Source organism: Diaphorina citri, unplaced genomic scaffold (genome assembly GCF_000475195.1).
Source record: "Diaphorina citri unplaced genomic scaffold, Diaci psyllid genome assembly version 1.1 scaffold863, whole genome shotgun sequence".
Classification (NCBI taxonomy): Eukaryota; Metazoa; Arthropoda; class Insecta; order Hemiptera; family Psyllidae; genus Diaphorina; species Diaphorina citri.
In genome coordinates this window covers 110,625-126,722 of record NW_007378295.1, presented here as the reverse complement: position 1 = coordinate 126,722, position 16,098 = coordinate 110,625, and the positions used below count along the sequence as shown (strand labels likewise).

Sequence of the window (16,098 nt, the reverse complement as noted above, 5' to 3'; positions counted from 1 at the left end):
AGAGAGGACTAGGAATCGTCCAATTTGACTACCTATTGGTTTTAAGAAATTTTTCCAATGGTTTTAGGACAGACAGCCTTTTTTCTAAACACAAAACTTTATGGGGCCCATTTTATACTAATAGATAGTTTCTCTCTCACTACATTTAGACCTTTACTAGTGGCTTTTATCTAATGGCCATCACAAATCTTGGACGTGGTCCTGATATCCATGTTTTACTTCTTTAAATGGGGTGTTTACAGAGGAGCTACGTGGTAAATATGGATGGTCATGATATCAATGAGAAAACAAGCTTCTTGCCAAGAACAAAAAATCAGGAGAGGAGGGAATTTTCCCTCGGAGGGATGGGAATATCGACTTGTTCTCACCTGAGACATGTGTGAAGTTTGGTGGCTTTGGATATGAGATCTTCCCACATAGGAGTGCCATTCTGAAACAGAAAAATCAGTTTATTAGCCTTCGCTTTTTGCTCACACCAAAAAATTAAAAAAACACAGTTATACAGTGACGTTAAACTTCTATTTGTTAAACAAAAAATCGATACTGTTTATTGCTAACCAGATAGGGTTAAGAGTAATGAGAGATCTTCCCACATAGGAGTGCCATTCTGAAACAGAAAAATCAGTTTATTAGCCTTCGCTTTTTGCTCACACCAAAAAATTAAAAAACACAGTTATACAGTGACGTTAAACTTCTATTTATTAAACAAAAAATCGATACTGTTTATTGCTAATCAGATAGGGTTAAGAGTAATGCACAAACAACAGTGAGGAAACGAAAAACGCATCTCTTGAGAAAGTTGAGAGAAATAAAAAGCTTTTAATGAAAACTAAGTGCCCTGAGTAGGGAAGTTTCAGAAGAAAAGATGCTGATAGTAAAGTTAACGTAAATACATAAATAACAGAATGAGAAGATAGATGATGTCAAATTTACTTAATAATAGTAAAAAAAGACATGGTATTCTTTATTAAAGGAAGAAATTGTTTATAATAAACAATTATTACAAATACATTTCTAAATCTCTAACAAACAACAGTGAGGAAACGAAAAACGCATCTCTTGAGAAAGTTGAGAGAAATAAAAAGCTTTTAATGAAAACTAAGTGCCCTGAGTGGGGAAGTTTCAGAAGAAAAGATGCTGATAATAAAGTTAACGTAAATACATAAATAACAGAATGAGAAGATAGATGATGTCAAATTTACTTAATAGGTAATAGTAAAAAAAGACATGGTATTCTTTATTAAAGGAAGAAATTGTTTATAATAAACAATTAGGTATTACAAATACATTTCTAAATCTCTATGAGACGTCTGTTACACGTGCAACTCAGCTCTACTTCATAAGAAGACAAAACCTTCCCACTTCCCAGTATCATTATTCTAGTCTCCCCAAATGATACGAATTTTATCTGGAGAATATTTCTCCCAAAACAGAAGAATTCTTTTTTTTTTTTCTGGGTGAGTGCCAAATTTTCCAACATTTAACACAATGCAGCAGCATTGGAAGGAGGAAATTATTTCTTTGTTCTGATGCATAGGTACCTGCATAGCCCAAAACAGGAAAATTCCCCAGTATAATTTCAACACCTATTGTTCGACTTCCCAGTATCATTATTCTAGTCTCCCCAAATGATACGAATTTTATCTGGAGAATATTTCTCCCAAAACAGAAGAATTCTTTTTTTTCTGGGTGAGTGCCAAATTTTCCAACATTTAACACAATGCAGCAGCATTGGAAGGAGGAAATTATTTCTCTGTTCTGATGCATAGGTACCTGCATAGCCTAAAACAGGAAAATTCCCCAGTATAATTTCAACACCTATTGTTCGAGATTGTATCTTGTACATGAGCATTATAAGAAAGGAAATCCTAAACTTCTTTCTCAAATAATATTATGTGCCTACGTCAGGAGATAATAAGTGCAACTTCTACAACTGGCACTGGCTCCTCGTCAGCTATTTGTAACTATAACTACCGGGATGACGACCAAGTTCATCTTACACTCCCCAGTAAAATAATTTTCCTATTCACTTTCTCTTTCTATTCCTTCGGAAACCACATTGACTACCATCAGATTGCTGAGTATTGTTACCACAACAGTAGTTTTTGCTGATAGAGATAGGAAAAAAACGCAGACTTGGCAATATGACGTAGCAATTCTTGGGGGGGTTCATCTTACACTCCCCAGTAAAATAATTTTCCTATTCACTTTCTCTTTCTATTCCTTCGGAAACCACATTGACTACCATCAGATTGTTGAGTATTGTTACCGCAACAGAAGTTTTTGCTGATAGAGATAGGAAAAAGACGCAGACTTGGCAATATGACGTAGCAATCCTTGGGGGGAATAAGGACGGAACTTGGACTAACAATTTCATTAGAGACAGTACCTACAGCAATTACCATAGCATGACTGATTGTTCATCTATAGTTGCCTTTAGATATAAGCCAGTCTGTTAATCAATCTTACGATTTCAGGCTGGTCGGTTAACCAAAGAACTAATGGTTCTGTGGCTTTGGCTTCTGAGGACAGCCGGGCGAACTAGACTATGAAGATTTCGTTCCAAACCTTTCCATTCTATATCAGCACAAAGTGTCAACTCACGCTGTGAACATTGAAAACCTCTAGGCTATGGGACAAACGTCCAATACATCAGATTACTGAGTATTGTTGCCACAACAGTAGTTTTTGCTGATAGAGATAGGAAAAAAACGCAGACTTGGCAATATGACGTAGCAATCCTTGGGGGGATAAGGACGGAACTTGGACTAACAATTTCATTAGAGACAGTACCTACAACAATTACCATAGCATGACCGATTGTTCATCTATAGTTGCCTCTAGATACAAGCCAGTCTGCTAATCAATCTTACGATTTCAGGCTGGTCGGTTAACCAAAGAACTAATGGTTCTGTGGCTTTGGCTTCTGAGGACAGCCGGGCGAACTAGATTATGAAGAAGATTTCGTTCCAAACCTTTCCTTTCTATATCAGCACAAAGTGTCAACTCACGCTGTGAACATTGAAGACCTCTAGGCTATGGGACAAACGTCCAATACAATATATAGCTGCACTTTTCTATAGTCTGAAGCCCATCTTTGTGAAAACAATCTGCTATCTACTAAGACATGCACAATTATTAACTGCACACGCAGGCAAAAATATAATGGAATATTATACAAAGAACTAGGACATATGTTCCTATACTATACATTGTACATACTTTACGACCGCAAGTGAGTTTTCTACATTTCTTTCAAGTCTAACCACAAGAACTTTCAAAATGGTGCTGTCAGATTCTTTCCGTAAATATCTCCATGTTCTAAACTGCATTTAAATAGAGCGTTTATCATTTCATTCACCAGAAGAGACATTCAAGAAGTGTAGAAGTAAGCGACAGGTAAAAATCTAAACAAAAGTCTGAAGCCCATCTTTGTGAAAACAATCAGCTATCTACTAAGACATGCACACGCAGGCAAAAATATAATGGAACATTATACAAAGAACTAGGACACATGTGCCTATACTATACATTGTACATAGGTACTTTACGACCGCAAGTGAGTTTTCTACATTTCTTTCAAGTCTAACCACAAGAACTTTCAAAATACTGCTGTCAGATTCTTTCCGTAAATATCTCCATGTTCTAAACTGCATTTAAATAGAGCGTTTATCATTTCATTCATCAGAAGAGACATTCAAGAAGTGTAGAAGTAAGCGACAGGTAAAAATCTTAAACAATTTGAGAATGGGCGCAATAGAACCAAGTTGTAATCTGACGAATACATTTCACCTAATCGGGCGAGATGTGTTTCATAGTGACATGGCGAATCTCGAACCTGAGTACCAATTACATACTTTATACCAAGTTGTAATCTGACGAATACATTTCACCTAATCGGGCGAGATGTGTTTCATAGTGACATGGCGAATCTCGAACCTGAGTACCAATAACATACTTTATACTTTAGGTTAATAACTCAATACTCAATACGTACAGTAAGATCACAAGTAACAAGTACATCGTCTTTTAGAAAGTAAGAAAAATAATATCAAGGACTTGGATTAACGCGATGTTTAACACTGGACATAACATACCGAAGAGAAATTTTCATCGAATTAAAGACTTTGTTAATCCGGCTATTTATTTCAACTGTGTCCGTCCAGTCCAGTCTTGAACTCACTTTCAGTGATTGGATGGAGTAATTTCTATATGAATGCACTGCCACAAGAGTAATGAATTGGGTAACCCAATACCAAAGTCATGCACCTTATAAGTACGCTAAGTCGTATAATATGCTTAATTAAAAACTAATTGGCTTTTTTTCTCTCAAAGTTAATTCATTCGACCTTCCTCCCAAATAAGTGAACTCGAGTTCAGAGTAACGCAAAATCGGGTACTCTATTAAGATCAATTACCTTTCCATACGGTGCCACACTGTCAAATAAAGTCAATAAATCAATTACTTGAGTCTAGACTAGATTGATAAAGAACTCGGCGAGTTAGTCAATTGAATCAGAAATATCAGAATGTCGGTCAATCGAGAAGACCTTTAGGCAGAAGGTCGAAATCGATCGATTTATGCGAGTTTGATTAAATCAATGGAAAGGTTTTTGTAATTGAGAGCAAAATACGGTCAGGGAAGTACTTGATAGAAATTTGAAAAGTTGAAATATTATATTTTTATTCGACTTTTACTTTCACTGCAGAATTATGGATTGTAAATGTGTTATGTTATCACAGTTATCAGTTAACACATCACTCTTGTCCACGAGTTACATCAAAGGATCCAAGAGTTCTTCTTCGAAAATATAGAGAAAGGCGAGGAACAGGATGGAAGAAGAATAAAATATCAGAATGTCGGTCAATCGAGAAGACCTTTAGGCAGAAGGTCGAAATCGATCGATTTATGCGAGTTTGATTAAATCAATGGAAATGTTTTTGTAATTGAGAGCAAAATACGGTCAGGGAAGTACTTGATAGAAATTTGAAAGGTTGAAATATTATATTTTTATTCGACTTTTACTTTCACTGCAGAATTATGGATTGTGGATGTGTTGTGTTATCACAGTTATCAGTTAACACATCACTCTTGTCCACGAGTTACATCAAAGGATCCAAGAGTTCTTCTTCGAAAATATAGAGAAAGGCGAGGAACAGGATGGAAGAAGAATAACACCCAGAATGATAGAAAGTTAATGTGGGTTGATGAAAGAAATGGGGAAAATAAAAATACTTAGGAACGTTCATTTTTAGCCCGTCCTTCCTTTATTATTACGATAGTAATAAAAAAAGGTATAGTGGACGGGCTATTATATTCGCTGCGGTGTCGTCTATCTGTCACTCTGTCTGTCCCCATAGAAGGACTTATCCAACTAGCTTGTTGAACCTTGGCTCAACCAATGTGACGTCCGCAATTGGAAGATAAAACAAGGTTACTAACCCATCTAGATTACTCCTGAACCTAGAATATCATTTCTACATGCAAATACATACTGAAAAGAGTTCAGCAGAACGGGTACACATTCATTTGGTAGAGGTACAGTTTGCAAAGTTATAGTAGAGGTGGAAGTGGTTCAACGTTTAACCAGTAGCTCGCATAGTACCAACTCCAGCCACTAGTATAACATTCGGTATCTTATGTTCTTGTGTATTGATAAGATTCAGAGGAAAAACTGCACAGAGGTCAAATATAGACCACCCATACTGTTCAGTAGTTATGCTTTCTTTTTATACTCTCCATATTAGTGAGATTTTGTACTTTCCGATAACTACTTACGCAAATTTTCAACAACAGTAAAACAAGGTGGTAGAAAATGCCTTTAATATGGAGAGCCTTGTCCATAGGTTATCTTTCAATGTTCTATTTTTATAGCTGACAATGTTTATTCTAATAACGACCTATTAGAAAGTGTACTTTTCCCCATAATATCTCGATAAAGTGAATGTAGGTCTATTTTTATAGCTGACAATGTTTATTCTAATAACGACCTATTAGAAAGTGTACTTTTCCCCATAATATCTCGATAAAGTGAATGTACATACCTAAACTACCTACCTATTTACCTATCTAGTTAGGTATGGAAAATTATCGCCTGACTCTCAAGTTCAAGAGCGCAGGTCAAAATTTTCCATTCATTAGCAATTTTATGCAAGTGTGCAGTTTTTTGTTGCTTGCCAAGAGAGCATTTGCTAAGGTCACTTCAAGAGTATGACCATTCCAGTTCCAGGTAATCCACAGGTATCAATGACAGATAATTTTTCTCAACTCACCAATGGTCATGCCTATATTTATACATTTCAAAGAATCAGCTAGTATAGTTACTACTACGTATAGTAGAGTAAGTATGTACATACATAGACTCTATTTTTATAGCTGACAATGTTTATTCTAATAACGACCTATTAGAAAGTGTACTTTTCCCCATAATATCTCGATAAAGTGAATGTATACCTAAACTACCTACCTATTTACCTACTTAGTTAGGTACCTATGGAAAATTATCGCCTGACTCTCAAGTTCAAGAGCGCAGGTCAAAATTTTCCATTCATTGGCAATTTTATGCAAGTGTGCAGTTTTTGTTGCTTGCCAAGAGAGCATTTGCTAAGGTCACTTCAAGAGTATGACCATTAGCAAATGTGTTTGCGTTCGGTACATACTTGTTTACTTGTGTCGATATATTCCTAATTCCAACTGATGATATAATCCAGAACAAATCGCGCTATGAGAACATTAATTACTGACAAACGTGTTTCACATGATGCATGATATAAACTTGCCATTTTTACAGCTTGTATTGATAAGATTCAGAGGAAAAACTGCACAGAGGTCAAATATAGACCACCCATACTGTTCAGTAGTTATGCTTTCTATCTTATGTGCTGAGGAGATTGCTATCTTTATGGCTAACTGTACGTTAATGTGATGGCCTACACTTCAATTTATAACTTTATATCTTTGACAGTATACATTTATGTACTTTCTTTGAACGCTCCGATTTCATTCCGACTGAAGAAAGCGTGTTCAAATGCACAAGATAGTTTACAATATTGCAGTACGTTTCAATTTCAATCCTTAGTCCTCATGGATACACGTAGATAGTACCGTTAGAGGTCACCATAACAGAGTACCTCAGCTGGGATTGAACCCACGCCCTCCTGTTTACCAGGCGAGCGCCTTGACCACTACACCACCGAGGTAGGTACATATCTAAACTACCTACCTATTTACCTATCTAGTTAGGTATGGAAAATTATCGCCTGACACTCAATTCAAGAGCGCAGGTCAAAATTTTCCATTCATTGAACAAAGTACTCTATTCTTGGAGTATTTAACAATCAATAAAAGTAAATAAATTGAAACAATAGAAAGTAATAAACAATCACTAATGTTCGTCACGAGTTTTGTGTTGACCTAGCACCAGAAACATTAGTCTGTTTTGTTTCTTATCAATTCCATTATCTGACCTAATCAACTAAGTGGCGATTTAAACACAACAACAGCTAATATATGTATAAGTTAATTAGTGGTTTTATTAGTCACTCAAAAAGGACGGACACTCCGCGTGAAAAATACATTAGTTAATCGGAAAGAATTTTAAGTTGAGTAACCACATGCAGCACTATAGTTTCAAAACAAAAAGCCGAGAGTAAAGAATGGTCCGGAAATATGTGATTAGGAGTAATGGAGTATATTCGAACCACAGATCTAGAATTGGTTTTGTTTTTGTTTCCCATAAGAGGGATTGAAGGAAGTTCATGGAATGATAATTGTTTGGAATCTCTGGTTTGGTAAATCACGCTGAGTTCAGGATTGAAGACCTGATCTCTAGATCTGTCAGAAATCAGTATGAGAATAGTAAGATAGTTGCATGCAGAGCTACATTATTACAAGCATCTGTGAATAGGTTTCTAGAAGTTTTCTAGACGTATCACAGCTATTCCTTCAAAACTTCTGACGACTTTTTGAACTATGTTAAGGTAGTCGAGGCTAAAATGCGAGATCAATCTGTCATAGATTCACAGACGTTAAAACGTCACTCGAAGAAAAGCATTTCCTCTAAAGCGTAGAAAGAAGCCGTCTCCTATTTCAAAGTTATAAGGCTGGATAGATAAAATCAATGGGAAAAGTTCAAGGTTGACCACGCACGGGTAGAGAAAGCTCTTTGTCCAGCTATACAAAAAGAACACAGGCAAAGCCAAGAGGGAAAACAAAAATGGCGGAAAAGTGTTTTTATCTTGAAGTTTACAGTCCACTGATCCATACGTGTTATTATCTAATACTGCCGTCATTGCCACTTCACCGTATTAAGAATAGTGGGAAAGGGGTTTGTGTGATACGTAACCCTGTCGACAATGATAAGACTGATAAGATAATCGTTAGAGCCCAGACCAATATTGAGGTAAGTAAGTACAGTAAATTGCCATCATATTATAGATTATACGAAATGGGAGGACAAAATCTAATGGTGATTTTGAAGACGGACACGAAAAGTAAGAAAGTAAGTAGGTATACGAATTTAAAATACCCCATATTCTTGGAAAGCGTGGAGGAAAGAAGCTACATAGATGTTTGGAAGAAATACCTCCTAGTTTACAAACAAACGTGAAGACGAAATGCACGAATAAATACACAAGATTTTCCTCATTAAAAAGAGCCACAATGAAAACGCAAGTATGAAAAGCAAACAATCTTACGTCAAATTTCGTCTCATAAAGAAATTCCCTAGACTTCTCACATCTTTCATAGAATAAAGAAACATTATGCACAAAGCACTCAGTTACATTCACTGAAACTCAGGTTCTCAGCCAGATCCCATTATCAAAAGAAACTTATTGTGGACCAAATCCATGACCTAACTGAATGTATCACGGTGTTTGTACATTAGGAGCCATATGATGCAATTGTGGCATCGAAAGATCCATATTCTATCGTCCTCCTGCGCTGTTACTTTTGCAAATTGGCATCATCTGCATTGATTACTTGAAACTATTCATTGAACACGGTGTTTGTACATTAGGAGCCATATGATGCAATTGTGGCATCGAAAGATCCATATTCTATCGTCCTCCTGCGCTGTTACTTTTGCGAATTGGCATCATCTGCATTGATTACTTGAAACTGTTCATTGAGAACGCATCCAAATAGGCTGCAATGGCATGGATCGTCGCCCTAGAAAACAAACATTTCAAACACATTATACACAAATCTACACAAAAAAAAAATTACATATTCTACATAGAAAAGATTTTTCATATTAGAACGCGTGACAAGTGAGTAAGAGAGTTCATTCACAAGTGATTGACACCAGAGTTGCCCGAGTGCACGTGATATTTAGTTTATTTACATAGACACCAACAAGTTCTACACATTGTCACAATAAGTTGTGTGTATTGTCACAATATTTTGATTTGTCACTCGTCACGTCACAGCAGAAGCACCGGAAACAGGTGATTGTAGGATTTTCTTCCGCACATTTGGGTGCTTTAGCTATTAAGCAGGGTCCACATTCATGTAGGATCCTACGATATATTATTATCGTCCGACATTTCCAACAGAAGTGTGGACTCTGCTTAATGAGTAATTTACTGAGTAGGTACTGAATACTGAATGCATAGGAGCATGAGTAATCTTAATTATCATTATATCAAACCGGTTACCGAATGAAAAAGGAAATGTAGAGAGGACTAGGAATTATCCAATTTGACTACCTATTGGTTTTAGGAAATTTCAAACAAAAGACAGACAGCCTTTTTTCTAAACACAAAACTTTATGGGGCCCAATTTATACTAATAGATAGTTTCTCTCTCACTTCATTTAGACAATGACCTTTACTAGTGGCTTTTATCTAATGGCCATCACAAATCTTGGACGTGGTCCTGATATCCATTTACTTCTTTAAATGGGGTGTTTACAGAGGAGCTACGTGGTAAATATGGTCATGATATCAATGAGAAAACAAGCTTCTTGCCAAGAACAAATGACCTTTACTAGTGGCTTTTATCTAATGGCCATCACAAATCTTGGACGTGGTCCTGATATCCATGTTTTACTTCTTTAAATGGGGCGTTTACAGAGGAGCTACGTGGTAAATATGGTCATGATATCAATGAGAAAACAAGCTCCTTGCCAAGAAACATCAAAAGTTATAGGGATGGGAATATCGACTTGTTCTTACCTGAGACATGTGTGAAGTTTGGTGGCTTTTGATATGAGATCTTCCCACATAGGAGTGCCATTCTGTAACAGAAAAATAAGTTAATTAGTTTTCGCTTTTTGTTTCCATCAACAATCGCAGTTATACAGTGAAGTTAAACCTTCATTTTAAAAAAAAATATATATATAGTTTATTTGCATATTTGCTAACTAGTTAGGGTTAATATGTGTTCATTGAGCAAGCACATAGTCCAATAAATATTAGATTGAATTATATTGCACATTGCATTAAAAACTGCATCGAAAACAGAGGGGAGCCTCCCCTATTCGTCATAATTCAATGTCTTGTACAGAAACATCGCAGCCCCCAAGTTGCATCTTGCCAGTGCATTCCGTGCATACTATTCAAACCATGACAATCTTTCTCCCTTCAGATTAAAATCCTTGAATGCATCTTCAGGATCGTGTGCTCTTGAGAGAAGCTTCTTACATCAAGGTCTTACAAGCAAGGGAGTGCATTTTAATACTACTCCCCTCAACAAAAGAAAATTATTTAGAGCATGAACCATCCTTGAAAGGAGTTTCAATCCAGATGGTAATAAATCATTAGTTCTTTCATCTTTCATATGGATAAGGATTGACTGGAGCAGTCAATATCCATAGTTAGGAGAGGAAAATTACCAGAGGTCTGGTCAGTATAAGGACTATAAGGACTCTAAGGTCTAAAATAAGTCGTCCGATGTAAAGATGAAAAGCCTGGGGGAAGGCTAGTAATCGCCCATGGTTCTACCTACTATATGGTAACACGGGGTTCCTAGAATTTACTCGTAAGCATCCTTGAAAGGAGTTTCAATCCAGATGGTAATAAATCATTAGTTCTTTCATCTTTCATATGGATAAGGATTGACTGGAGCAGTCAACACCCATATAGTTAGGAGAGGAAAATTACCAGAAGTCTACTTAGTCTTCAAGTTCTAAAGTAAGTCGTCCGATGTAAACATGAAAAGCCCGAGGGAAGGCTAGTAATCGCCCATGCTTCTACCTACTATGGTAACACGGGGTTCCTAGAATTTACTTGTACGTTAAATATTAAGTGCATTCTACTTTAGGTTAACTGGGTAAGTTAGGCACAATTAGGAGGGAAACATTAGAAGCAGGGTCAACGGAGATTCGACTCGTCAAATTTCAAATACAGCTCTGACAATCTGACATTTTTTTACTGTCTACAATCAATAAACAAGTCGGAATGACATTTGCACATTTCCAGCATATTATGAAAAGCCTGGGGGAAGGCTAGTAATCGCCCATGGTTCTACCTACTATATGGTAACACGGGGTTCCTAGAATTTACTCGTAAGTACCTACGTTAAATATTGAGTGCATTCTACTTTAGGTTAACTGGGTAAGTTAGGCACAGTTAGGAGGGAAACATTAGGAGCAAAATCAACGGAGATTCTACTCGTCATTTCAAATACCGCTCTGACTTTTTTTTTACAGTCTCCAATCAAGAAACAAGTCGGAATGACATTTGCACATATCCAGCATATGATTTGACCTTGGCGGTTGCATAAGATCTAACAATTAGACTTACAAATTGCAAGTCGTGTAGTGCATACTGAAGTATGGGTGGGCCTTAACCTTCAGTCGGTAGATTCTAAAAATATGACACACACATGTGCCCCGAAGTTACACTTCAGAGTTCACTGGAAGTTGTTTCGGTCATAAATTTCGATTCTAAATGTGTCCAGAAAGAAATAAAAAAACTCCAAGTAACACGAGTTGTCATGTCTGATGATGACTTGAGGGGATTAGGAGGGCTTCACATTCTAAATACTGTGCCCCGAAGTTACACTTCAGAGTTCACTGGAAGTTGTTTCGGTCATAAATTTCGATTCTAAATGTGTCCAGAAAGAAATAAAAAACTCCAAGTAACACGAGTTGTCATGTCTGATGATGACTTGAGGGGATTAGGAGGGCTTCACATTCTAAATATTATTCACTGCTAAAGACTACACCAGAAACAGTAAAGTTTACACTCAAAGCTCATTGCCAAGTATGCCAGACGATTCAGAAAACCAGTTTTTACTTCTAGTATTGTTTCTTATACTTATACACAAGTGAATTCCAGTTAACAGCAGATTCTTGCAAACTCTTGATGGATGTTTTCATAACTCATGTTTCATCGTTTTATCATCCTTTACTTACACTCTGAGTTATTTTTACTGCATTGGCAAAACTAACTTAACAACCTTTTGATACGCTTCCTACATATTTATAGCCTAAAAACCGACATCACTCCACAGTTTAGGATTTTCTCGTCATAAACAACACTTTATAAAGTAAAGAGCTCAATCCTATTAATAATCAGATCACTAGACATACGCAAACAAGAATGTCAAGGACAGCGGCACTTGACAATAAGCTAAGCGAATGTATTTGCAAAATTCTACGCCCATTTTATCTAAAGATAAACGTATTGATAAGATTAAAGAATTTTGAGTGAATTCCAGTTAACAGCAGATTCTTGCAAACTCTTGATGGATGTTTTCATAACTCATGTTTCATCGTTTTATCATCCTTTACTTATACTCTGAGTTATTTTTACTGCATTGGCAAAACTAACTTAACAACCTTTTGATACGCTCCCTACATATTTATAGCCTAAAAACCGACATCACTCCACAGTTTAGGATTTTCTCGTCATAAACAACACTTTATAAAGTAAAGAGCTCAATCCTATTAATAATCAGATCACTAGACATACGCAAACAAGAATGTCAAGGACAGCGGCACTTGACAATAAGCTAAGCGAATGTATTTGCAAAATTCTACGCCCATTTTATCTAAAGATAAACGTATTGATAAGATTAAAGAATTTTGCAAATTTCCCATATACCGTTAAAACACAAAGCAAGAGTTCCGAGCAAATATGTAATTTAGGAGATTAAACCATGTAAGACGACAGATAATTTTAAACTTGGCATGGGTAGGTACGAGAGCGCGGTCTAACATTAAAGTAGCGCTAATTAAGTGATGATGAATTGTGATACATGCTTTCTCATTATCATTATTGCTCATATACATAGTTGAGAAAAAATGGGACGATTTTGCAAATTTTTGCAAAAATGTGTTTGCGTTCGGTACATACTTGTTTACTTGTGTCGATATATTCCTAATTCCAACTGATGATATAATCCAGAACAAATAGCGCTATGAGAACATTAATTACTGACAAACGTGTTTCGCATGATGCATGATATAAACTTGCCATTTTTACAGCTTGTACTTTATTTTAATACAGGCATCCTTGTTATTTACGATTCGAAGTATAGCTAAAGGTACGTCTCTTACTTTATCTGTTCATCTTAGAAAGGTTTGCTGACAGTCTTCGACTTAAACACTGCAATTTGCATCTCTAATGGGGTTTTAATGAACCATTTTCCATATTCTCATTATATTTACCCATACTCATTACTTGGTTCTCCATACAAGCTCATATGGTTACCTCAATTTATTTTCCAAGCTTTTTCCCAGAGTTCAATAACTCCCTTTTGAAGATTCCCCCACTTATACCTTCGTGTAGGTGGAGAAAAGTAGAGTCTCTCTTTTTCGGACGCTTCTAACATTGACATTAGGTCACGAAATTAACCTGTCCACGAACACATGATATTAGTGTCCAATGATAGCCATTCCTGAATTTTCTGCATTGAAATGGGTTGTTATTGTTAGCGTTGGGTTGATAGCTGATAGGTACCTTACCTAGCCTTACAAAGCAGCCAACAAATTGGGAGTCTTAAAATGACATTTTTGATAAGAGCTCCTAATCTCAAAGCAAATTAAGATCATGATTTTCTGTCTCGGTCTTTTGGAGAGAGACCGAGTAGGTGAAAATGACAACATGTGTGGGTACCTACCTATTCTGAGCAATGAACTGAAAAACATGCTTGTTATATGCAATAGCAATACATAGACATACAGCCAAAACTGTCTAATTGGGACCCGTCAAAACAGGAAAAAATTGCGGGTCCCTTGGATCTCCAATGAACTTTTTCCAAGGTTCGAATGAACTTTTCAATCCCATCTTTCTCTTCTCGCTCTTTTATTTCCTCTACCTTCCTTGGACTCTCTCTCCACTCCCCTTTTCTCGCTTCTCTGCACCATACATAGACATACAGCCAAAACTGTCTAATTGGGACCCGTCAAAACAGGAAAAAATTGCGGGTCCCTTGGATCTCCAATGAACTTTTCGAATGAACATTTCAAAAGATCACATCTTTCTCTTCTCGCTCTTTTATTTCCTCTACCTTCCTTGGACTCTCTTTCCACTCCCCTTTTCTCGCTTCTCTGCACTAACAAAGTACTCTATTCTTGGAGTATTTAACAATCAATAAAAGTAAATAAATTGAAACAATAGAAAGTAATAAACAATCACTAATGTTAGTCACGAGTTTTGTGTTGACCTAGCACCAGAAACATTTCTCTGCACCCCATTTCTCTCCTTTCACTTCACACAATGCACTTGTCACAATGGCATGTGTGGGTGTCACGCTCTTGAAAATATTTCGTTATGTAGGAAGGTAAGGCATAATATTGTGATGCGTGGTTCTTGTTTATATTTTTTTCAAGTCTCAAAACAGGAATAAATTAAATTTTGTACGCAAGCTGCAGGCTTGAATTTACGGGGGTAATAACAGGGTAGCTTTTGGTACCAACGTGTTAAGGGCTTTGTGTGGGTGTCACGCTCTTGAAAATATTTCGTTATGTAGGAAGGTAAGGCATAATATTGTGATGCGTGGTTCTTGTTTATATTTTTTCAAGTCTCAAAACAGGAATAAATTAAATTTTGTACGCAAGCTGCAGGCTTTAATTTACGGGGGTAATAACAGGGTAGCTTTTGGTACCAACGTGTTAAGGGCTCATTATCAAGAAAAGTTGGTATGTAAGTAGTACGTAAGGACGTACTTATACGATCACAAGGACCCTACTAAAATTACAAGGACTCTCCTCGAGCATAAGGGCTTTACTAAGAGTCCAAAGCTCCAAAGGCTCTACTATGATGTAGAATGTAGATAGATAGAAGTTTTTCCTCTCTGCATAGTAGAGTAGTACCTCGGGAGTACACTGTACAAATCCTTTTCACTCAAGCGGGCATTTTATTTTCTCTATGAATATCACATTATTACATTCATCATTCCCTTTTCCTAGCTGTGCATTACAAGCTTGTACATTTAGACTTTCCCTTCTTTCCTATACATTTTCTCATTTTCCTGCTTTTACATACTGCTTCCCTAATGGACCGTCTGCCCAAGGCTCCAGCCCTGATGTCCTCTTTCTAATACTGCACTACACGGTATAGGTACAATGGTACATGTATATTTCTATCCAGGGACTACGGACTTAGCGACGCATGTTTTCTACATATCTCAATAATTCAAGCTTTAATGGTTCTCATTTGAAACAGACCGGCGCGGCAACGGACATTGGCATTTACCTTGAAACAATTATACCATGCAGAAACATTAGTCTGTTTTGTTTCTTATCAATTCCATTATCTGACCTAATCAACTAAGTGGCGATTTAAACACAACAACAGCTAATATATGTATAAGTTAATTAGTGGTTTTATTAGTCACTCAAAAAGGACGGACACTCCGCGTGAAAAATACATGTAACCACATGCAGCACTATAGTTTCAAAACAAAAAGCCGAGAGTAAAGAATGGTCCGGAAATATGTGATTAGGAGTATATTCGAACCACAGATCTAGATTTGGTTTTGTTTTTGTTTCCCATAAGAGGGATTGAAGGAAGTTCATGGAATGATAATTGTTTGGAATCTCTGGTTTGGTAAATCACGCTGAGTTCAGGATTGAAGACCTGATCTCTAGATCTGTCAGAAATCAGTATGAGAATAGTAAGATAGTTGCATGCAGAGCTACATTT

General features: G+C 36.6%; 1 protein-coding gene across 1 annotated transcript in view; it reads right to left on the bottom strand.

The window, feature by feature from the left end:
- Positions 1–9,111: 9,111 nt before the first annotated feature.
- Positions 9,112–16,098, bottom strand: part of LOC103512607 (metastasis suppressor protein 1-like) — a 22,182-nt gene continuing 15,195 nt past the window's right edge. Inside the window, exons 3-4 of the mRNA XM_026826040.1 lie at positions 10,180–10,241; positions 9,112–9,172 (exon numbers count right to left, since the gene is read on the bottom strand). Coding sequence (XP_026681841.1) covers positions 9,112–9,172; positions 10,180–10,241 — 123 coding nt within the window. The remainder of the gene's footprint in view (positions 9,173–10,179; positions 10,242–16,098) is intronic.